The sequence below is a fragment of the Dendrobates tinctorius genome, unplaced genomic scaffold (assembly GCF_039654945.1).
Source record: "Dendrobates tinctorius isolate UK_male_01 unplaced genomic scaffold, ASM3965494v1 ptg000158l, whole genome shotgun sequence".
Classification (NCBI taxonomy): domain Eukaryota; kingdom Metazoa; phylum Chordata; class Amphibia; order Anura; family Dendrobatidae; genus Dendrobates; species Dendrobates tinctorius.
This window is the reverse complement of record NW_027361825.1, coordinates 8127221-8152777: the sequence shown is the minus strand read 5'-3', so window position 1 is coordinate 8152777 and position 25557 is coordinate 8127221. Positions and strand designations below refer to the sequence as shown.

The following is a 25557-nucleotide window of genomic DNA, read 5'->3' as shown; positions in this document are numbered from 1 at the left end:
TAGATTCTTGGAGCAGAGTATTCAGTTTACAGGCCATGATGTCACTCACCACCTGTTTCTGTCTGTCAGATTCGACCATCTTGGTTACAGAAAGAAGATCAAAACTCATCATTTTTCTTAATTCAATTTGTGTCTTTTCAGTGATACTTTGCATCATTCCGTAGGGCTTAAAACAAACATGTGATTTCCTTTGTTCTTCATAAATTTGATTTTGGGGAAAACTCATTTTAGAAGGTTTTGCTAATACAGGCTTCTGATAAGATTTTACTCTGCCTGTCTTTACAAAATTAGCACGATTTACTGTCCTTTCACGATTCTCGTGTTTTCTGGCAAAATCAAGGGATTGCGCACATTCAAACAATGAATCTTTTTGTGACGCAATAACACGAGATGCAGGATTTAGAAACCAAAATTTGCTTACAAAACTCCTTATGAGGGACGGAGTTTTGACATTCTCACTCAGCATTCTATACAAACGTTCATATATGGACATGAACGTAAAAATACATTCCTTCCGACCAATCCTTAATTTTTGAAGAATATCAATATCTGGATGATTTTCATTTGATGAACAAAAAATGAGAATTTTTAATCTGTCCTTATCAGTTAAATTCTCATGTGTTTCACCAGATAACTTTAAAGATAACCTCCTGGAAAAGGTTACAGGGATCCACATTTTGAACAACTGATTCCTCTCCTCGTTAGATAAATCAAATTTGTCAACACAACTTTCAAAAACCTCAGAGTTTCTACAAACATGAAGTGTATTGTCATATGCAGGTATTATTTTGCATATCTCTAGCAAAGTTTTTCTTACTTTCCTTCGGATTTGGGCCTGTGAGTGATCTATTTTTAGTGGTACGTCTTTCCCTTGTACATCCTCTACGTCAGTTCTGAAGTCTCCTCCTACTTCTCCATCTTGTTCCACGTCTGCAAGGTCACCTTCAATAGCTGCTACAGACAATTGATTACAGTCAATCTCCCTAACTTTACAGCCAATCTCGAGAACATCACAACAATCATTTTTGGATTTCTCTGACACAGATCTATGAAATATATCTACCATCTGTAGAATATTTTTTAATCTCTCTCTTTCTCTATTGAAAAACTTAGAATCTAACCTTTGATTCTCGAGTTCACACTCGGCATATAAACTTAACCATAAAACTTCTGAATTAGAATTGTCTACAGACTTAAATTTCAATTTACTCTGCTTAGCAAGACAATTAATGACATCCATTTTATCTTACCTTGAAATGTCTCAGCTTGTTCCTTTGATGGACAACGCTGGGCTCCTGTCTTCACACGTCTGGCTTACGTCTGGTACTTTTGGCCCTTGTAGTACTTCTCAATCTATCTGGCACTTCTTAGTCCTCACGTCTAGGTTCCGTCTGATTCTTGTGAATAGTGGAGTTCCTGACAACTTGCACATATGAGCAAAGTTCAATCCCCCTTGTGGGCAAGTTGAGGGAAATCCGCAAAAAAGTACAAAAATTCAGATCTGGCTGGCTCTCCAATGTAAAATAATGCTTATCCTGTAAAATACTCAGGACTAGTTACCAGATAAAAATATAGTGGTTTATTTGGATTCTTCCATCAAAGAAAGGTTATTACAGAAAAACAGGTGAATAAAAATAAGTGAAAGAGAGATTGTCCATTGTTCATAGCAAAGCAGCATGTATTCTTCTTCACTCCGAGATCCTGAATAGCAAATGGCCTCTGTCTCTCTTAGGCTTCTTCGTAATAAAGTAACATAGCCGTCAAGTAATATACCAGCTGTTATGTCATGTCATGGCCCAACACAGGCGACATCTTCGTGTCTGTCTCTCATGATGGTGAGGGAAGAAGACAGCGACCTCTACAGTTAGCCATGAATTATATACGTCTCTTGAAACACGTGATCTCGGTATATATGGAGTTTGACATTTACCTCAAGGCTAAACTTAAATATGTAGTGAGCTGACATTTCTACCATGAGCCAAGCTTAAAAATAGCCTATGTCATATAAGCTAAAGCAATCTACAGAACTGGGTGTAATAAGAAATATTTAACGAATTATTAATATTTAACAGTGGCAGACACCAACAAAGTGGCATCAATTGCAATAGAGTAGAACTAGTATAGCGGGGACTGACACCTCTTCTACTGCAGCAAACCAAGCAGATGGAGACTGTAATGGGCAAGGCGGTGGAATCACTGTTCCGTATCCCTCTGAAATCCTGGGAGGAGCATAACTAGGTGGCCTACCAAATCCCTACTCAGACAAGTGGCAGCAGGCAACCACTGCGACCAAAGGAGGAACAAAAAGGTGGCACCAGGTGCTACTCCATGGCTGACTTACAGAAGATGGCAGCTGACACCCTACAGCGTGTAAGCTGCTACGGCCCAAAGGAGGGATGAAAAATGCAGGCAGGCACTATAGAGATGCTGGAACTACGGGTGCAGATGGGACTGGCTGAGGAACAGAAAAGCACTGGTAGGTGCAGGCTGGAGCAAGTGGGGCTCTGGTAGGTGTAATCTAACCGACTGATGGACAGAAGAGCGCAGACAGGTATGAGCAGACAGGCACAGACAGGTAAAAGCAGATGGGTACAGGGTAGACAAGCAGACAGGCGGACCTGGGGAACTTGACAACTAGCAAGTGTGCAAGGCAAACTAACAACGTAGCTCAGGCACCTCCTTATTGGAGGAGAAGCCTTAAATAGGTGTCGCCAAGCTATAGGCTGGGAATACGTTAGGTTGATGTGGGCGGTCCCTTTAAGAGGGAGGAAGTGTGTACGTGCGCCTTCTAAGCATATTTTCAGGTCCTACGACTGAACCTTGGTGGACAACACATATGGGGCGAGATGAGGAGGTGGTGTGTGAGTGGAAGGCACTGCATGTCCTGTCTGTTATGTACTAGGAGATCCAGCAAAGGGCCAAGCCTATAATGTCAACAGACCAGAAAGTCTGTAGTAAAAAAGGAAATGGTCCACTGTGTCAAAGACAGATGCAAGGTTTAGGAGAAGGAGGAGGACAAACTCTCGTCGCTTTCATTTGGCAGTTAGTAGGTCCTTGGTGACTTTAGTCAGGGCAGTTTCAGTGGAATGGTGTGGTCTAAAGCAAGATTGCAAGTGGTCAAAGTGGAAGCAAGAAGAGAGATGGGATTAAAGTTCAAAATGGATGTACTGTTACAGTAGTTTGGAGGCATAGGGTAGAAATGATATGGGGCGATATTTTGACACAGAGCATGTGTCAACGGTGGACTCTTTGAGGATGGGTGTGACCGAGGTATGTTTCAATCAGGATGGAAGACACCAGACTGTGTAAAGACTGTGGTAAAGTTTGGAATGAGGTGGGATGTTATAGTGTCAACTTCACAGGTGGAGAGGCAACGTTTTCAGCTGAGGAGAGAGGAGAGGGAGCTGGTGGATGCAGGAAAGAATTGAAAGTACTGAATACGCTATTTAGTGTTGTGAGACAGGTATGATATGAGAGATAAGAAGACGGTTTGTTTTGCTGCAGTGAGCAATTGCTCAGCATTTTTACAAATTCTGTTACTGGACGGGCAACTCCACTCCCTTTCTTTGGCAGCCATACAACGGTACGCTTTGTAGATGAGGGTCAGAAAGAACATGTGCTCCAGTATATTGCAAGCGCAGCATCAAATGGCCTCTGCTCCTCTTCCTCCACCTTATCACACACAGTACAGTCCTCAGTGGTGGCACCCCAGCTACCCTTTTTTTCCCCCACAACTCTCCAAGCACCCAACTGAATGTTGGGAACCACAGATGGCTGATTCTGCAGATCTCTTCACACATTGTATGCCATGGGCATAAGAAGTGCACTCTAAAGATTCAGAGTCAAAAGGAGGAAATCATCTGCACCGATTGCCAAATATTTTTTCACTTTGATCCATGGCTAGACAAAATTTGGTCCGAGCATAAACCAAACCTTTGTCAACAGATGTTAACCCCGTTGGGTGAAGGTGATCCATTTGTGATGAGACTCATATACTTGAGGCATCTGCGGACTGTACTGCGTTGTCAGGGCTGAAAGGGGAGGAATGTGACTCTCAGGGCAAGGAGTGGGAGAACAGAGAGGATGATGACGAGGTAGTAGATCACACTTGGTGTAAACCCACAGGCATGCAGCTGAGTATCTCAGCAGAGGAGGAGAAGGAGGAACGACAACCAATGTATCCTCAGCCCCAACTCTGGCAGTGGACAGCAGCATTCAGACAACATGTTTCTGCAATTGCCTATCTGGGTCTTTTTTTCAGACCAGCAAATATCTAAAAAAAATCACGTTAGCTGTCAACTTTAAAAAAAAAGACCTAGTAGAGTAAAAAAAAGAAAAAATAATTTCAGTACTACATGCATGAACTGGCACATGCGCAATCAATATGCGTTAATCTGGGAATGCCACTTTGCTAAAATGTAGACTAGAGGGCATCGCCAACCACCGTCCACCCCATCAATCGCATCTTCTGATTCTTCATTCTCCCTCACCATGGCAAGTATTGTCACAAAGGTCTCTGGCTGAAGAACCTCTACTTGATTACCCTCTGCAGTTGGGGTCACTGAGAGCTCATACTGATGAGGGCCAATAGCCCGAAACACCGTGTCTGCAAATTGAGATTCTGATTTGGCTTTAATCCTAAGTCATATTGCAAGACTCGTTCAAGGGTCTTACACATATTCCATGTGTTCCAATCTGGATGTGGATAAGCCGTACGCTCACTAAAACTTTTCTGACAACTAATTATTGTGAACAGCTTGCGGCCTCCTCCGATGATTTGTCACCCAATCGTGCCATTGTCGGGATGATAGGGGCCAGATGAGAGCTATTCACTACAAAGATCCCAGCGCTTATTTCTGTACAATTCATGGCCTGTGATCTCTGTGATTATTGCATGGCCACTTCAATGTGTTGGCCACAGAAATGCAGCCTTTCCACCTTATGGATGCAGACGTTTTCCGAAAGTTGATGGCCGTCGCAGTCCTCCCAGTACCAGTTGGCCAGTCACCTTTTCTTCTCCAAGAATGATGTGCCTGCAACAAGTCGCAGACAACATCACCAGTTCCCTGAAAAATTCTATGGCTGCCAGGGTGCATTTCAATAATGACACCTGGACGAGCAAGCATGGACAGGGGAGTTACATATATATGACTAGGCACTGGGTGACTCTGGTGGCTGTAGGTGCAGTCGGGGAAGGGGCTTCTCCACAAGTCTTGAAGGGCACTTAGGGATGGAAAAATAAACCATTACACACCATAAGATGGATAACTACAGTAAACTACTAGACAACAAGGGTTGGAGAACTAAACTACTAAACAGCTAGGGTTGTAGGACTAAACCACTGCACACCATACGATGGATAACTAAACTAATAGACAACAGGGGTTGGAGATCTAAACTACTGAACAGCTATAATTGCGGAACTAAACAAATTAACATCACAAAATGGAGACCTACACTAATAGACATCAGGGGTTGGAGAACTATACTACTTAACAGCTTGGGTTGGAAAACTAACTAGTACACACCAGGGGATGGAGAACTAAAGCAGTAGACACCAAGTCTTGGAATCCCCAGAGTTTGTGGAACAAATCTCTGTATGTAAGAGCTCCTGCAGTGCTTCAGCCTCCTCTACCTCCTCTTGAGCCTCCATAGAGTTACAAAAATTTCTTTGCGCACACACCAACAAAGTGACATCAATTTCACCACATTAGAAATAGTCTAATAGGAACCGCCAGGTCTTCTACTACACCCAACTCAGCAGATGGACACCCAACCTGGAGTGTTCACATTTAAAAAAAATAGTGGCAGACACCAACAAAGTGTCATCAATTTTAACACAGTCAAAATATTATAATAGGGACCCACAGGTCTTCCACTACACCAACCCAGCAAATGGACACCCAAGCAGGACTGTTCACATTTCCACAAATTAGTGTTATCATCTCCAGCAGCAGCAACATCAGGCACATAAGCCCCACTAAAGATATCAGAGACTGCAATTACGAGAACAATACAGCACACTAAAAACTACAACATCTAGTAACATATTAAAAACACATGTGACATGCACACAAGTGAACAGGTCGGTTGGACAATGTTCACACCACCCAAAGACTGAAACACAAACAAAAAACACAGTATGACAAACGTGCAAAAATACTCTGCTGTAAAAAATATGTAACGGTAGTCAGCAAGTGCTTGTAAAAAGATAACAAAAACATGGTATTTAGTTGATACATTTTTTTGCAAAAAATGTATACTAAGAGACTCCACCAACATCACAGTAAACCATCTCGGAGCAGTCCTATCTAATGTATTTAAAACTTGATCATGTGAACAATACCTACATGAGCAGGATTCAGAAAGGCGCTTCCTGGTGTGGGCACGCGGTGAAAAACGGCTCTTTATCTGCATGTAACATCTAGTAACAGTTGTCAGTTGTCTTTCAACAGGACACCACGTTAGTGGTTCACTAGTGCTTTCAGAAACATTAACAACTAGCCCACATACACCTCGAACACCAAGCTTAATCCCCCTTCCACCACGACCTCGATATTTCTCAGTTATGTTGCTCAGATTGTGTGCTAGGAGCACACTATTAGCAACTAAAAATTAGATTTTTTTAGCCTGCACAACCTCTACACACAGCTGAATTTCATCTGCTCAAAATTAGAAGGTGAAATATAGTGAGATGTCCCCTACTGTAAGACATTAGAAACAGATTTTGATTTTGTTTGGATGAGGCCTGTATAACATTGATTACATGTTCCAAACTATTTGTATGTGAGATGTCCCCTACTGCATTACGTTAGTAACAGAATAATTATTTGGGCCTGTCGATGAGGCCTGTATAACATAGACTGGATGCTCAAAACAATTTCAAACTGAGATCTCCCCTTCTGAATCACATTAATACCGTAAAAAAAAATATTTTTAGTGTGAATGAGGCCTGTTTAATTTAGAAGATTGTCAGAGGCATTGGAACACGCTCTTTTTTACATTTGCTGCTGGTAAGGTGCAGGGTTGCCACAGAAATATGGCCGATGTGTCGTTACACCAACTGATCAGGAAAAGGGCCATGATGACGGCGGGAATGGGATCAGACAACAGGATCAATAACAGGCTGGCTATGGGAGGTATGAGATCCAGGATCCAGCCTACAACGATTACTCATTTACCCAACACCAATTACCAGAGAGCGTTTGACGCTTGTCAGAAGATAGGTGTAACAGATGCGTGTCTCAAGCTAGGCATAAAAGATGGCCATGAGAAATTGGATTCCAAAGATTATTATTATTTATTTATATAGCAGCATTAATTCCATGGTGATGTACATGAGACAGCAAAAGACAGATGTCACTTACAGTAAACAAACTAACAATGACAGACTGATACAGAGGGGAGAGGACTCTGACCTTGCGGGCTTACATTCTACAGGATGGTGGGGAAGGAGACAGTTGGTCGGGGGGTTGCAGTAGCTCTGATGGTGTTGAGGTGGCTGCATGCTCATTACAGGTTTTTTAAAGAGATGGGTTTTCAGGTCCTGTCTGAAGGTTCCAAATGTGGTGGATAACTGGATGTGTTGGGGCGCAGAATTCCAGAGGATGGGGATATTTGGGAGAAATCTTGGAGGCAGTTGAGTGAGGAGTGAATAAGCGTGGAGGAGAGAAGGAGGTCTTGGGAGGACCGGAGATTACGTGAGGGAAGATATTGAGAGATTAGTTTGGAAATATATGGATGAGAAAGGGTATGAATGGCTTTGTAGGTCAGTGTTAGTAGTTTAACCCCTTAGTGACAGCCAAATTTAAAAAATCTGACCAGTGTCACTTTATGTAGTGATAACTCTGGAACGCTTTGTCAAATTCCGGTGGTTTTGAGTTTCTTTTTCGTGACACATTATACTTTATGATAATGGTAAATTTAGGTTGATATGTTTTGTGTTTATTTAAAAAAAATATCAGAAATTTGGCAAAAATGTAAAAAAAATGAGCAATTTTCAAACTTTGAATGATTATCTCTTTAATCCAGATAGTCATACCACAGAAAAACATGAATAAATAACATTTCCCACATGCCTGCCTTACATGAGCATCATAAAATGTTATTTCATTTTGTTAGCATTTTAGGTTTAAAATGTAGCAGTAATTTTTCCTTTTTTTCATGGAAATTTACACAATTATTTTTTTAGGGACCTATCCAGGTTTGAAGTGACTTTAGGGGTCCCATATATTGGAAAACCTCCAAATGTGATACCATTTTAAAAACAGCACCTCCTGACATACTGAAAACTGCGGTCAGGTAGTTTATTAACCCTTCAGGTGATTTTCAGGAATTAATACAAAGTGAACACAAGTCATTATAGCCGGCAGACTCTAAGGCCGCTATTTGCTTGTGATTTGCCATGGCAAACATCAGTACCACACAATCATGATCTCAGGGTGCTGATCGGGATAAAAAGGGAGAAACCACACTGTTAAACATTTATATGAGATAGTCATTATTGACATCGGCATCTAAAGGGTTAAACAGATTTGGACTGTGACAAAACTGCTCGTGGCTGATGCAGCAAGCTGTCACCTATAATGGACAGCCAATAGCTGCTTGATTGTCATTTGTAGGGAGATGCTAGTCTCTTATATCTCAGGTCAGTTAAAAGACGTATTGGTGGTCATTAAGGGGTTAAACTTTATACGCTGGGAAATTGGGAGCCAGTGAAGGGATTTGCAAAAAAGGAAAGCAGAAGTGTAGCGAGGAGAATGATTAATTAGTCGGGCAACAGAGTTAAGGGCGGACAGGAGGGGTGAGAGAGTGTTAGAAGGTAGGCCACAGAGGAGGATGTTGCAGTAGTCGAGGTGGGAGATGATTAGGGCATGCACAAGCATTTTGGTAGAGTGAGGTTTGAGGAAATGACGCATTCTGGAAATATTTTTGAGCTGGAGGCGACAGGAAGTGGCGAGAGCTTGGATGTGCGGTTTGAAGGACAGGGTAGAGTCAAGGGTTACTCCGAGGCAGCGGATTTCTGGAAAAGAGGAAAGTGTGGTTTCATTTATTGTGATAGATACATCAGGTAGGGAAGGTATGCAAGATGGAGGAAAGATAATTAGTTCAGATTTGTCCACATTGAGCTTGAGGAAGTGAGAGGAGAAGAAAGAGGATATGGCTGATAGACACTCTGGGATTCTGGACCGCAGAGAGTTGACATCTGGACAAGAGAGGTAGATATGAGTGTCATCAGCATATAGACGGTACTGGAAGTGATAGGACTTTAAGAGTTGTCCCAGGCCGATGGTATAGATTGAGAAGAGAAGGGGTCCTAGGACAGAGCCTTGAGGGACACCAACAGAGAGAGGGTGAGATCACGAGGAAGTGTGGGAGTAGGAAACACTAAATGTGCGGTTGGTAAGGTATGAGGAGATCCAGGATACGGGAAGGTCTTTGACACCAAAGGAAGAGAGGATCTGTATTAGGAGGCAGTGGTCAACTGTGTCAAAGACAGAGGACAGGTCTAGAAGGAGGAGTATAGAGAATTGTTCGCTAGCTTTGGCTGTAAGTCATTAGTAAGTTTGGTCAGGGCACTCTCAGTGGAATGGTGGGGACAGAAGCCAGATTGTAGGTTGCCGAAGAGCGAGTTAGATGCAAAGTGAGAGGAAAGTTCAGCGTGGACGTGGTGCTCAAGGAGTTTGGAAGCAAATGGGAGCAAAGATATGAGGCGATAGCAGGACATAGTGCTCAGGTCAAGGGATGGCTTTTTGAGGATAGGTGTTATTGTGGTATGTTTGAAAGCAGAGGGAAAGGTACCAGAAGTTAGTGATAGGTGTAAGAGATGTGTTATGGATGGGATAAGTGTAGTGGTGAGGTTGGGGAGGCGGTGGGATGGGATGGGGTCAAGCGCACAAGTGGTGAGGTGTGATTTGGAGAGAAGACGAGCAAGCTCTCCTTCAGCGATTTTGGAGAGGGAAGTTATGGGGTTCGGGAATTGGTCTGGTATACAAAGGAGTTGTGGTGGTCAGACAACAAAGACTTGCCTTGTTTGGTTTATCTTATTTTTGAAGTACATGGCAAAGTCCTCAGATGAAATTAGGGGCTTCAGAGGAGGCAGTGGTGGGCGGAGGAGGGAGTTAAAAGTGTTGAACAACTGTTTGGGGTTGTGGGATAAGGAAGATACAAGGGATGTAAAGTAGGCCTGTTTAGCAGAGGTTAGAGCTGATTTACACATAATCTAAAAGATAGACTAAAAACAATTTCAAACTCAGATCTCGGCTGCTGTATCACGCTTGTAAAAAAATTATATAAATTAATTTTAATGTGCAACAGCTCTGCACACAGAACAATTTCAACGTCACTAAATAAAAAGGTTGGATATAGTGCGCTGTATCATGTTTATCAACAGAAAAAAATATTTTAATGTGCTTGAGGTCTGCAGATAGCTTCATATCACCGCAATAAAATTACGTTTGATACGGTGGGCCGTATCACATTCAGCAACAGAAAAATTATAATTTTTTTTTAATGCGCATTTGGTCTGCAGACAGAATGATATCACAGCCACAACATGACAACTTTGGATATGGAGAGCTGTATCACATTCAGCAACGGAAAAAAATATATATTTTTTTAATGCGCGTTAGGTGTGCAGACAGGTTCATATCACCAACACAATATGACAACGTGGGATACAGAAGGCTGTTTCACATTTAGTAACAGAAAAAATTATAATTTTTTTAATGCGTGTTAGGTCTGCAGACAGGTTCATATCACCACCACAATATGACAACGTGGGATACGGTGGGCTGTATCACATTCAGCAACAGAAAAAATTATATGTTTTTTTAATGTGTGGTAGGTCTGCAGACAGTTTCATATCACTGCCACAAAATGACAACGTGGGATGCAGCAGGCTGTTTCACATTTAGCAACAGAAAAAATTATATATACTTTTTAATGTGCCTTAGCTCTGCAGACAGTTTCATATCACCGCAGCAATAAATGACAAGGTGGGATACAGCAGGCTGTGAAAAAAATAAGATTTAGAATGATATACTCGCGCATGGAGCACAATAGAAGCAGTGCACAACACACTTGTAGGACATGTACCCTGCTGGCTTTGTCTGTGGACCTCAGTAATGACAAAAAAAATGCTAGAAGGTAAATTTAGCAGCCACATTGGACACTAGCTGGCTACACTATCTGACTGATATACAACTGCCTAACTAACCAGCTGAAATCTTTCTGCTAACAGTGCCAGCGTCAGGAGCAGCCTCTCTGCACTATTACAGTGTCAAAATGGCGTTAAAATAACACGTCTGCTCTTTTTATGGATGTGATTTAAGCAGCCAAATACACAAGCCGTTGTGGCAAGACATTATGGGTTTTTCGTGTGCTCTGATTGGCTAGCTGCAACGTGCAGACATAAAGTTAGGGAAAAAAATGACTATTTACAAGAATGCTGCGCCGGTGAGCTCTGCAAACCTCCACCCCTTATCAAACACATGCCAAACGCTCATGATACATCACCACTATCGTTGCTATAGTGCTGAAACTACTTTTGTGGCAACGCAAATATTTTCTCGCAGTTTTTATCGAATGTTACAGATTTTCTCCAATTTCATAAAATTTTGCTTGTCTTTCTGATCACGAATCTGAATGTGCCATATTCATGTTTGGCGTTCGTTTTCCAAACAAATTCGTTCATCACTATTACTTACCTGTAGTATCATTGCTTTGTAGGAAAATGTGCCAAATGGAGGTGCCGTAAGGCAACAAACCAAAAGGAATCTGTCAGTGGGATCACCCCTCCTGCTCCATCTATATGGGCATCTAGGTCTTAGAAAGCGGAATAAAGTGATACCTTGATATCTGTGATCTGTTGTCTTATTCCAGAGAATCTACATTTTTCTCATATGCAAATGAGTTGTTAAGATCTATGGGCCGGAATTAGATCTCCCTGAAAATATGCCCCCAGAGCTTATTTTAAATGAATGGGAGTGTCACCAGTGAGAGACATGTAATGACTGACAGTCTGCTCTCCTGATCTACATGTCTCATACTTATTATGGCCCTGTCATTTCAAAAAAGCTTTGAAGGCATATTATCAGTGAGATCTGTGTCCGGCCCATAGATCTTAACATATAATTTACATATTAAACAAAGCTTGTTTTTCTCTGGAATAAGACATTGGATTGCAGATATCAATCAGTATATTAGTATGTCATGAAATGTGGGGGGTCACTATGGGGCATAATATTGTGGAGAGATCAGTGAGAAAGGCCTCATAATATATGTGGAGAAACTGAGGTGGCATGATATTATGTGGGGGGATTACTGTGAGGGCTTCATATTGTTTGTGGAAGAATCCATGTGTGGGGTACTGTGGGGTGAAATTGTGTGGGGATTCACTGTGTATTGCATCATATGGTGTATGTTGGGGGGCAGATTTCAGAACATTTAATGTATGTAAGCCATAAACGGGATATCACAGTTGGAGAGAGCACTAAGAGGCTTCCATATGGGCATTATGCACTGTCCTCTCCCTGTCTTTAAAAAATAGGAAGGTGCAGTATGCCCTTCTGTCACTGCACCTATGCACCACTGCCCTTCCAACTCCACCGAAGGTTTTAATGTTTTGGGTCATCATCCAATTTTGACCTTTGCTTCGGGAGCCCATTGATTTTTATGTACTCTTCTGCCGATCTCCTTTACTACTATGTAGTAACACGTACTTACAGCAGTATCTAGGTAGATTTAGCAATAGCTGTTGCACCAGACTCAAGTTAAACAAAGTTACATGTCATCACCTACAATGGGCATATCGCATTTGCTCTGTGCCCAATGCCCACCATCACATCCTCATCTTTAATTGGAGTAAAATAACTTTTTTGTTTACTTGTTTTCTTTTCTGTGTTTAGGCACTTCTACTACACAAAGTCCAACAACCAAAACCATGCCATCTACTACCACAGAACGCCCGACAACTACAACCATGCCACCTACTACCACCGAACATCCAACAACTACAACCATGCCAACGAGTACCACACAAAGCCCAACAACTACAACCATGCCAGCTACTACCACAGAACGCCCGACAACTACAACCATGCCACCTACTACCACCGAACATCCAACAACTACAACCATGCCAACGAGTACCACACAAAGCCCAACAACTACAACCATGCCAGCTACTACCACAGAACGCCCGACAACTACAACCATGCCACCTACTACCACTGAACACCCAACAACAACAACCATGCCAACTACTACCAAACATAGTCCAACAACTACAACCATGCCAACTACTAACACAGAACGCCCGAAAACTACAACCATGCCATTTACTACCACAGAACGCCCAACAACTACAACCATGCCACCTACTACCACACAAAGCCCAACAACTACAACCATGCCAACTACTACCACAGAACACCCAACAACTACAACCATGCCACCTACTACCCAAGAAAGCTCAAAAACTACAACCATGCCAACTACTACCACACAAAGCCCAACAACTACAACCATGTCACCTACTACCACAGAAAGCCCAACAACTACAACCATGCCATCTACTACCACAGAACACTCAACAACTATAATCATACCATCTACTTCTAAAGGTAAATTACTCAACTTACTAAACTTACCAGGGGTATTGGCTCTTCAGTCTCACTATCTGAATACTTTCCAATGCAAGAGGTACTCTGCCAAAATTATTGTTTTGCTAAATCAAACCAATGAAGCCGCAACTACGATCTTGCTTTTCCTAATCACCTCTTTCCTTGGCTGTGTTAGCAGATAATTCACTCCCTGTACAAAGAACAATAATAATAATATTCATATCTTCTAAAGATAAGAAAAGATCAGTGCTGGTGTCTTCCTCAAAACTTCAGCCCAGAAATGTACTACAGTTATCAATGTTCTCTTATACTATGTGAATGTCTATAAAAGTATGATTTACCCAAATGTAATAGAGAATGTGTGATCAGTAGAGATGAGTGAATCTTTTGAATTATATATTTGAACTATTTAATGAATTTTGAGATGCCCCATATGAGAATGCCTTGGCGCGGCGGGGTGGCTCAAAATATTGATCAATTTTTTGCTAAATGTTTCATTTTGAAATACAATTAGAAATCAATAAGTGCATATGCACTTTATGTATTGCGTTCTGACCACAAGCAGCGCTGGCTTCTTCCCTTTTTACAATTTAGTTGATGTAACAAATCAAATTCCAAAATTGTTTGAATTTGCCTGGTTCAGCAAACGTAAAAAATTTATATGTGAATCTCTACTGATAAAACCTTTATATTTTCCATAAAGCCTATCTGGTTGAGACGGTAGATTGATGACGTATTGAAATTAGTGGGCAACATGATAATTATCTCATCATACATTAAAGTATATTGTACGTCTAATAATGGTTCCACCTGAGCATTCCACCAAAAATCAAAAAATGATTCAAGAGAGGTGGTTGATAGAACTGGTTGGTTATGACACATACTAGGTTTCTTTAAATAATCAACACCCCCTACAAGTAAGGGCATACCAACATTAAAGACTTCAATTCATCTCTTGGAATCCCCAGTTGGCCCCATCACGTTTGTTACTGCATAGTAAAATGTTGCATGACTTCTCTCTAGAGAAACTAAGTGTGGTGGATATGGCCAAAGGGTCATGAGCAGGATGTAGCCCACAGAGACTTGCAGCAGGAACTGTGTGGGGATTTGACATAGATGGAATACCAGACTACAGTGACCCAAAGTTACATGCCTTACTTTATGTTAGGCATGATAAATAGAAGATTTCCTTTCGGAGGACCAGGACGGTTTGAAGTAGAAATAGTTTGCTCAGTAACAAATTTATTAGGAAACTTAGATAAGAACGAAATAACGCATATCAGCCTGCAATGGCCTTCATCAGGTTGATATGTGCTTTTTAAAAAATGTTGTAAAGAAAATTTTTAAAAGTGTGCTTCTATGCTAGGCATGTGTCATCATGTCATCATGTATGCTATGTGCCCATTGCCCACCACCGATGACCACCATCACATTTTCTTCTTTCATTGGAATAAATTTACTTTTTATTCTGGGAACAGACATTACTACTACACAACATCCAAAAACAACAACCCTGAAGCCTACAACCACACAACGCTCAACAACTACAACTATGCCAACTACTACTGAAGGTATGCTAATGAACTTACTAAACTTACCAAAAAACAACCCAATGAAGCCAAAGCTACCAAGCTGCCATTCTTTTTCACCTCTTTACTTTGCAGCATTGGAACAGTATGTTGATTGTGTATACAGAACACTGATGATAATAATATTCATGTCTTCTAAACATAGGAGATGGTCAGTGCTGGTGCCTTCTTCAACACTGCAGCCCAGAAATGTACTACAGTAATCTATGTCCTCTTATACCGTGTGAATGTCCACGTAAGTAATATTTACCTCAATATTATGGAGCACATGTGATCACTAGCGATGAGAAAATCTTTTGAAATTTGAAGTCACCACCTTTGCCAAATTTTCACAGGAAATTAGTTTTACTGCTAATCAATAGTACCTTAAAGCTACATTTCCCCTGAAAAGATTTGTACAGCACACATTTGATTTGCATTGAATCCACTTGGTCATCAATACTGACAACTAGAGATGAGCGAATATTTCAATATTCTGTTCGGATTACAATCGTCAAATTTGAAATATTCGCTGATTTATTCGTCAAATATTCGCCAAACATAACCGAATGCCATTCATGTCAATGGGAGGCAAAAGCAAACGCATGCACAACACCTTCTAATGACCCCAAAAGCTGCTGCGGCAGTTCACTCACGTGGCGGCACAGAGAGATAGGAAAAATAGTAACACCGTCTCTTTAAGTCATTGTTGGTTTATTGTCAAGCAGCATAAACCAACCCATAGGAACAAAAACTCAGCCTTTCTGGCTACAACAAGAACAAAACAATAAAAGGCAAACAAAATAACAATGCTGCAGTACAGTCTGTATGTTGCGGGCGGCACCCCACTTTGGAGCAGCACAGGTTCAGTCTGTGCCCAACAGGCCACAAAGCCTCTGGAGACTCCTTTCTCCTGGCTAGCTGAACCCTGACTGCCTGTAGAGCTCGGTTATGTAAACCTAAGCCTGTGATTCCCATCACGTGACTGATCACATGATGATGACCTCACACAGGTCCTGGCAGGTCTGCCCGAAAGATAAAGTTGACGCTCTCCCACCCACTCTATGATGGTCCACATAAAACCAGCCATTAAATGAAACTTAACCCTCTCAACATGTAGTGTGTTGGAGAAAAAAATGCTCTGGTTTCATATCACTGACACCGTTAAACACAGTGACACATGCTTCCCTTCTACCACTCTGCCAGTGACTATGTCACACTGCCAAAACACATCAAATGAGGGACAGACACCAGGAAAGTGGCCTCAATTCACCCACTGTACAAATTGTAGCATGGCACTGAGCAATCAACCATGCATGAGGTATCATGGTCTTGTCCAGCATTTACAGCTTTCAACTGAACGTCAAAGTAAGACGAGGTGGGTGAGGGATTGGTGTAGGCCTGCTGTGTTGGAAGCCCTGATACCACATACAACAATTCAACCTGCTTTCATCCTGAGCCACACTAACGTAGCACAAATATCAGTTTTGTAGACTACCATTGTCAGAAAAATCTAAGGATAGTAGTAACATGGGTAGTTGATTCCAATGAAGTGGAGGCCTGATGGTCTTGGAGGCCTACTGCTACAGGCAACACACATGAAAGAGACCCAACCAGGAGTCTACACATTTACAAAAATTAGTGGCAGACACCAAAAAGTGGCATCAATTTCACCACAGTATAAATAGTATAATAGGGAATGACAGGTCTTCCACTACTCCCAACCCAGCAGATGGACACCCAACCAGGAGTGTTCACATTTCCACAAATTATTGGCAGACACCACCAAAGTTGCATCAATTTCACCACAGTATAAATAGTATAATAAGGACCGACAGGTCTAACACTACACCCAACCCAGCAGATGTACACCCAACCAGGAGTTTTCACATTTCAAAAAATGAGGGCCTGACACCACCGAAGTGGCACAAATTTCACGAAAGTAGAAATAGAATAACAGGAACTGACAGTTCTTCCACTACATCCAACCCAGCAGATGGACACCCAACCAGGAGAGTTCACATTTCCAAAAATTATTGGCAGACACCCCCAAAGTGGCATCAATTTCACCACAGTATAATTAGTAAAATAGGGACTGACAGATCTTCCACCTCACTCACACCAGCAGATGGACACCCAACAAGGAGTGTTCACATTTCAAAAATTATTGGCAAACACCACTAAAATGGCATCAATTTCACAACAGTATAAATAATATAAATGGGACCAACAGGTCTTCCACTACACCCAATCCAACAGATGTAGATCCAATCAGGAGTTTTCAAATTTCAAATAATAAGGGCCTGACACCACTAAAGTGGCATAAATTTCACAAGAGTAGAAATAGTATAATAGCGATCAACAGGTCTTCCACTACACCCAACCCAGCAGATGGACACCCAACCAGGAGTGTTCACATTTCAAAAAATTATTGGCAGACACCCCCAAAGTGGCATAAATTTCACCACAGTATAATTAGTAAAATAGGGACTGACAGATCTTCCACCTCACTCACACCAGCAGATGGACACCCAACAAGGAGTGTTCACATTTCAAAAATTATTGGCAAACACCACCAAAGTGGCATCAATTTCACCACAGTATAAATAGTATAATAGGGACTGACAGTTTTTCCACTACACCCAACCCAGCAGATGGACACCCAACCAGGAGTTTTTAAACTTCAAAAAATGAGAGCCTGACACCACCGAAGTGGCATAAATTTCACAAGAGTAGAAATAGTGTAATAGGGACTAACACATCTTCCACTACAGCCAACCCATCAGATGTAGACCAACCATTACTATTCACATTTCCACAAATTTGTGTTAACATCTGCAGCATAAGCAACAGCAGGCACAGAAGCCACACTAAAGATATACAAAAGTCTTTGGAGATCCATGACTTGTTGATCATGAAGAAAGTTAGCCGGTCTACACTTTCGGGAGACAGTCGGCTGTGCTTATTAATCAGGATACCACCAGCAGCGCTGAAGACACATTCTGAGAGAACGCTATCTGATAAAACCTCCAAGGCATGTGAGGTGATCTCAGGCCACTCATCCATTTTGGAAGACCAAAATGTGAAAGGGTCCATACCCTCCCTGATAGTATTGATATTCAGTTCTAGATACTCCTGCACCATCCTCTCCATTCGTTCACCAAGAGTAAGACTTGTTCTCTGTTGTGCCGGTGCATGAGCTGGTCTAAAAAAGTGTCAAAGTAATCACAGAAATTGATTCTTCCACTTACACTACCGCTGCTGCTAATGTTTTAGCGTTGAAGAATTGAGATGTCAGACGTGTGCTTCACTGCTGCCTTGGGGAAAACCTCTCTTAAGGGTCCCTTTCCAGGGTGGGATGTAATTGGCAAAATTTGGTTTTATATTGTGGATCAAACAAAGTGGCAACCCAGTATTCAGCACTATTTCTAATCATAACTATACTGGGATCATGTTGCAGATAGTGCACAAGAAGGCACTCATATGTCAGGCTCTACCATGAGGTCGAACCCCATGCTGTGATGGTGGCTTGTTTCCTCCGTCACCTCCCACCAACCATGAACAATAGAGAGGGGAGGATTATCCTCTTCATCTGACAGTTGCTCACCCATCACCTTTTCCTTCTCCATTTGTTCCTTGGAACTCGCACCATCACTCACAGTTTGTCTTTTATCTCCAGCCCGCCCTCAATTGCAGTAATCCTCCCTACCTTGGCACCTGCCTGTGTGATGACAGTCTGGAATTCTGAGACCACATTATCCATTCCGCATCCTCCTCTGCCTGCTCCGCTTCCTCAAGGATCACCACCTCCTCCCGCAGGGTATTCAAAGTCTGCTCCAGCATATAGATGACTGGAATAATGATGCTGATGATGGAGCCGTCAGTGCTCAATATCTTAGTAGCCATTTTGAAACTGTGCAGAAGGGTACAAAGGTCCTTAATCTGTGGCCACTTCGTAAACGTGAAATGCACCACGTTCGTACTGCATTGGCCCAGGCTATACGACATGACATACGGTGTCAGGGGTCGTTGCTGCTTGGCACATTCGCTGCAACATGTGCAGAGAGGAATTCCACCGTGTCATCACATCGCATATCAACCTATTAACTGGCACTGACAAAGACCTCTGTATCGATGCAAGTCGATGATCTGAAGGGTGCGAAAGACTGTAGTGAGCACACAGCTTCTGTGATTTTTGCAGCAGCTCACCAAGGCCAGAATAGTGGGAGAGAAAACACTATGCCACCATGGTTGAGGACAAGAGCCATGCACGGCATGTGTGTAAGCTTGCCTTGCTGTAGAGCCGCCACCAGGTTTGCACTGTTATCGAACACTGCCATCCCTGGATGCAAGTTCAGCGGAGATAGCCATTGCTCAAACTTGGCCTGGAGAGCTGTCCACAACTCTTCGGCTGTATAACTGAAATCTCCAAGGCATATCAACTTTAACACTGCCTGATTGTGATGAGCCCTGGCTGTGCAGTACGTGGGGATTCGCTCTGCACTGTTGGAACGCGTGTCTCATTAAGGCAGAGGTTGAAAAAGCAGATGGAGGCCATAGAGGAGGCAGAAGCAGTGGAGGAAGAGTTACATATAGACATTTGTCCTGCAAGTCTTGGGAATTCCAAGATTGTGGAGCAGTGCCTCCCCCAACAGCTACCAGAGTCATGCAGTGCCCAGTCAGCGAGATGCAACGCCCTTAGCCATGCTTACTCATCCAAGTGTCTGTGGTGAAATGCACCCTAGCAGACATAGATTTAGTCAAGGAATGGGTGATGTTGTTTGTGACATTCTGGTGTAGCGCAGGCACAGCTTTCTTAGAAAAGTAATGGCGACTGGGCAGCTGGTAATGGGGGACTGCGACGACCATCAGCTTTTGGAAACCATCTGTATCTACTAGGTGGAAAGGCAGCATTTCCGTGGCCAACAAATTGAAGATGGTAGAGTTCAACCTCTTAAGTGTCATGATCCTAGTGCAGGTTTTGGACCTGCACGTAAAGGGTAGGAAAGGAAGGAGAGGAAAAGGAGAAAAAGATTAAAATGCAATGTCAAATAACACTTACAGTATACACCTATATTAATGTATAATACTGTACAGTGCTGTGCAAATTAATTGGGACAAAGCATTTTTTTTAAGTATAATCGTAAGTTGGTTACCAGTCAGTGTGAGTGCCTGTTCAAAGCAGTTAAAACTGGTTTGAATCACTGACTGGTAACCAACTTACGATTTTACTTAAAAAAAATGTTTTGTCCCAATTAATTTGCACAGCACTGTACTTCATGTGACATAATAAGAAACCATAAGAATCAAGGAGATACATAAAATGCACTATGAAATGTGCAAAATTAGAAATTTATATATGCGGATATATGTGAAATAACATCATAATATATATGACAAGTGACTATGGACAAAAGATATCATCACATCAAAATTAAAAAGAAATCCATAGTTATGGACCTATGAAAAATATTTATATTATCAAACTAATATATTAATGGATTAATATGCAATTTCGTATTCTCTATTTAAACCTAATGGGGAGAGCGTTTGCAGTGTATGTATCCAGTATGCTTCACATTCTCTAAGTTTTTTTTAACCCCATCACCTCCTCTTCTGGTTAAAGGAACATAATCTATAATTTGGTATTTAAGTTGAGCGATTGTATGATTATGTAGAGAGAAAAGAGTAGGGATTGGCAGTTGAGTACGCCCACATCTGTTAGTTGATTTATGCTGGGAAATCTAGGATATGTTGGGTAGCTTCACCAACATAACCGAGACCACATCGGCACTTAATAAGAGGCACCACAAATGAAGTTTCGCAGGTGAAATGTCCTTTAATTGGAAATCTATGTCCTGAACGTGAATGTATAAATGAGTTGCCTTTAGAGATATTAGAGCATTCCAAACACCCTAGACAAAGGAAAGTCCCATTACGTGGTGTACTGAATACCCTTTAAGTCCTGTATTAGAGGGGCCAACATCCGCCCTAACAAGATGGTTCCTTATATTGTAATCTTTGCTATCCCCGTTTTTTTATGTTTTTTCTTGTTTTTTTCTCTTTTTCTTTTTCATATGGACCTATTATATGATGTATGAGGTCCAACTTGTTTCTTGGATATGTGATTAAACCTACAGACAAACTGTAATCAGTTTATTTTTGCTATTGCAGATACAGGTATTTCTTGATAAAGGCTTGATTAAGCCGAAATGTTGATATATGTACCTGTCTTACTTGCATCGTTTGGTTCCGAGTATAAATTTCATCATAACAAATTGCACCATGTTTTTGAACTTTTAGTGTGCCTGAGTTATTTTTATGTATATTTTTAAAAGCAAACTGGTGTCAATAACTTTGCTAACACACTGCAACAAAATTTAAATGGAGGCCAGAAATGGTAGAATTTTGAGCGCACTTATATGTGATCCGTGTGACGGACAGTTTTAAATAGATGGATTTTTAGCGCTGTAATATAAAAAGGATCTGGCTGTATTCTGCAGCGCCAACAAGCAAATGAAGTAGAAAAACGGTGTTCTCTGGATTGCTTGTTAAGCAAATAATCAGCATTAAGATCCCAAAAAAATTATTCCGAACCCCTGATACCTGGGGCTATATCTAGAAATATCTGTAAAAGCAGCAGCAGACAGAACTGGAATGGACCCTCTTGCTATGTGCACTGCAGCCTGCCACATACACTGCCTGCCTACCTAGCAATGATATCTATGCAACTGGATTAGTCCTCAGAAGGACTGTTAGTTGAGATGGATATGTGTAGAATATATTGTGGTATACCTACACTAACTAAGAAACAAGCAAATCTCTCCCTAGCTCAGCAGCAACTCTCCCTACACTGCCTGATTCCGGAGGTGACTGTGACAAGCATGGCGGAGCCAGGTCTGATATAGACCTGATGACGCTGTGCGGCCAGCCAATTACTGTAATGCCACAACCAACATGGCTGCGACATTAGAGTGTGTGGCAGACAATCCCTGCATGTTCATTGGATCTCTAAAGAAAGGGGACCCGAGCTCCCGCCGGGGAACCCCGGAAATACTCTGCGAGCTCCAAGCATCTCGAGTAGTGAGTTGCTCAGGCGAGTACCGAGTAGTGGCGAGCATGCTCACTCATCACTAATCAGCAGCCAGTGACGCAAGCCGTTGTGTCAGGACATTGTGGGTGTTTCCTGCACCCTGATTGGCTAGCCACAATGTGCACACATAAAGTTAGGGGAAAAAAATGACTGCTTACAAGAATGCCGCGCCCCTGAGCTCTGCAAACTTCCTCCCCTCATCAAACATGTGCCCCACGCTCATAATAAAATAAAGAAGGATTTTTCCAGCGTCTCCAGGAGATAAAATAACAATTGCTTTATTGAGAATATAAAATCTTCATACCATCAGGTAAAAATGACATAAAGAGGCATATGAAGGGGAGCAATTTCCTACGCGTTTCACCCTAAGAGGGCTTAATCCATGATCGAATCTCTATATAAACAACGGCGGATAGCGTTACTCGCCAGCCTGTGCTCCCAATCCCTGTTAGCGGCGCGTGGTGTTCAACAAAGTTACATATCATCATTATTACCTATGTTGGGCATGTCACTGTCCATGTCACATTTGCTATGTGTCCATTGCCCATCATCATATTCTCAATGTTGATTGGAATGAAATAACAATTTTGTTTTGTTTTTTTTCTGGGTTTAGGCACTACTACTACTCCACAAAGCCCAACAACAAAAACCATGCCACCTACTAAGACAGAACGCCCAACAACTACAACCATGACACCTACTGCTAATGGTACGTTACTTAACTTACTAAACTTACCAAGGGTATTGGCTCTTCAGCCTCACTATCTGACTTCTTTCCAAAGGAAGAGGTTCTCCACCAAAAATGATTTTTTTGCTAAATCAAACCCAGGCACCCGAAACTATCAACTTGCTTTTCCTAATCACCTCTTTCCTTTCCTAGATTCACCACAAAATGGCTGCTGTATTTCCTACTTCTGCTTTTATATAGGTTGTGATAGTCCCTCCTGATTGGCTGTGTTATACCATGTAATGTGATATCTGTGAGACATTATGGGAAAACCAACCCAGCTGTGTCCGAGGTCTTTTGATCCATCTCTGGCTGATGCATTCTTCTGTAATATGTGAAATGTTTGTGACCAATTTAATTCGTTCAGCAAATCCCAAATTGTTTGAATTCGCCTGGTTCAATAAATTTCACAAATGTTTATAGGAATTCAATATGCATCACATCGATTAACTAATCTCTACTGATAAAACCTTTATATCTGCCAAAAGCCACTCTTGTTGAGAAGGCACATTAATAACGTATTGATATCAGTGGGCACCATGATAGGTATCTAATCACACATTAAAGTATACATCTAATAATGGTTCTAGCTGTGCATTCCACCAAAAATCAAAAATGATGCAAGAGAGATGATTCGAAAAACTGGTGGGTTATGTCATATACTAGATTTCTTTAATAATCGACACCCTCTACAAGTAAGGGCATACCAACATTAAAGACATCTATTCATCTCTTGGAATCCCAGTTGGTCCCATCATGCTTGTTACTACATAGAAAATTGTTGCATGACTCCTCTCTAGAGAAACCAAGTGTGATAGACTGGTCCCAATGGTCATGGGAACGTTGGAGCCCACAGGGAGGTGCAGCAGGATCTGTGTGGGGACTAGACATAGATGCAATACCAGACTTGAGTGACACAAAGTTACATGTCTTACTCTATGTTTAGCATGTGACATCATGTTTGCTATGTGCCCATTGCCCACCACCGATGACCACCACCACATTCTCTTTCACTGGAATACATTTCTTATCTGGTAACAGACATTACTACTACACAACATCCATCAACTACAACCCTGCCGCCTTCTACCACACAACGCCCAACAACTACAACTATGCCAACTACCACTGAAGGTATGCTTTTGAATATTGAACTTACTAAACTTACCAAAAAACAACCCAACGCAGACAAAACTACCATCCTGCTTTTCCTATTCGCCTCTTTACTTTGCTGCGTTGGAACATTATGTTGATCGTTTATACAGAACAATGATGATAATAATATTCATGTCTTCTAAACATAGGAGATGGTCAGTGCTGGTGCCTTCCTCAACACTGCAGCCCAGAAATGTACTACAGTAATCTATGTCCTCTTATACCGTGTGAATGTCCACGTAAGTAAGATTTACCTCAATATTATGGAGCACATGTGATCACTAGAGATATGAAAATCTTTTGAAATTTGAAGTCACCACCTTTGCCAAATTTTCACAGGAAATTATTTTCACTGCTAATAGAAAGTATTATTTTAAAGCTACATTTGCCCTGAAGAGATGTGTATAGCACACATATGATTTGCACTGAATCCGCTTGGTCATCAATGCTGACAACATCTCTATATGCAGGAGATATAACATGATTCACCACTAGGGCAAGTTTTAGACAATGTGGGGCCCTGGACAAAAGTTTAAAGTGGAGCCCCGAATGCTAACATGTTGCATCATCACAAAGAAACATTTGGGTTTATCCAGGCCGATAACAAGTGCAATGGACAATATTGAAGTAGTTAGGCGCTTATTTACTGGCCTTTTCACAAAGGCTTACATAGAATGATTGGCACAGAAGTAGTAGTGTAATCTGTCCCCGTATGGTATTTCTATACTGTCCTCATACACGTTAGCAGGGTGTGCAATGCGACATGTAGCTAAACCCCATCTTCTTTAAGAAAAAGAGGCTGTAAAATTGAAACCTTCTTTTATTGATTGCAGATGTGACAGGAAAGGGTGAAACTATAGGATGCAATAACAGGAGCATTTCAGAATATATAACTGCACAGAGCATAAAATAAAGATAGTCTGCAATACACAGTAACATGAGGTAATACATAGGTACCATGAGGTAATACATAGGTAACATGAGGTAATACATAGGTACCATGAGATAATACATAGGTACCATGAGGTAATACAAAGGTAGTATGAGGCAATACATAGGTACCACGAGGTAATACATAGGTACCATGAGGTAATACATAGGTAAGATGAGGCAATACATAGGTACCATGAGGTAATACATAGGTACCATGAGGTAATACATAGGTAACATGAGGTAATACAAAGGTAGCATGAGGCAATACATAGGTACCACGAGGTAATACATAGGTACCATGAGGTAATACATAGGTAACATGAGGTAATACATAGCTGATGATTACCTATTTAATACAACAAACGTTATAAACACAGGATTATAACACCTAGTTAGTGCTTACCAACTATGCTTAGAGCAGGCTGTTTAAGAAGCATGAAGAACACGAATGGTGTA

General features: G+C 41.6%; 2 protein-coding genes across 6 annotated transcripts in view; both read left to right on the top strand.

Annotated features, from left to right (window-relative positions):
- The window catches only part of LOC141051811 (uncharacterized), a 646796-nt gene that overhangs the window by 306585 nt on the left and 314654 nt on the right, over positions 1 to 25557 (top strand). The window lies entirely within an intron of this gene.
- LOC141052156 (uncharacterized) overlaps positions 1 to 25557 on the top strand; it is a 155139-nt gene that overhangs the window by 40235 nt on the left and 89347 nt on the right. Inside the window, exons 3-6 of the mRNA XM_073549387.1 lie at positions 12909 to 13625; positions 15104 to 15196; positions 15360 to 15449; positions 22900 to 22995. Coding sequence (XP_073405488.1) covers positions 12909 to 13625; positions 15104 to 15196; positions 15360 to 15449; positions 22900 to 22995 — 996 coding nt within the window. The remainder of the gene's footprint in view (positions 1 to 12908; positions 13626 to 15103; positions 15197 to 15359; positions 15450 to 22899; positions 22996 to 25557) is intronic.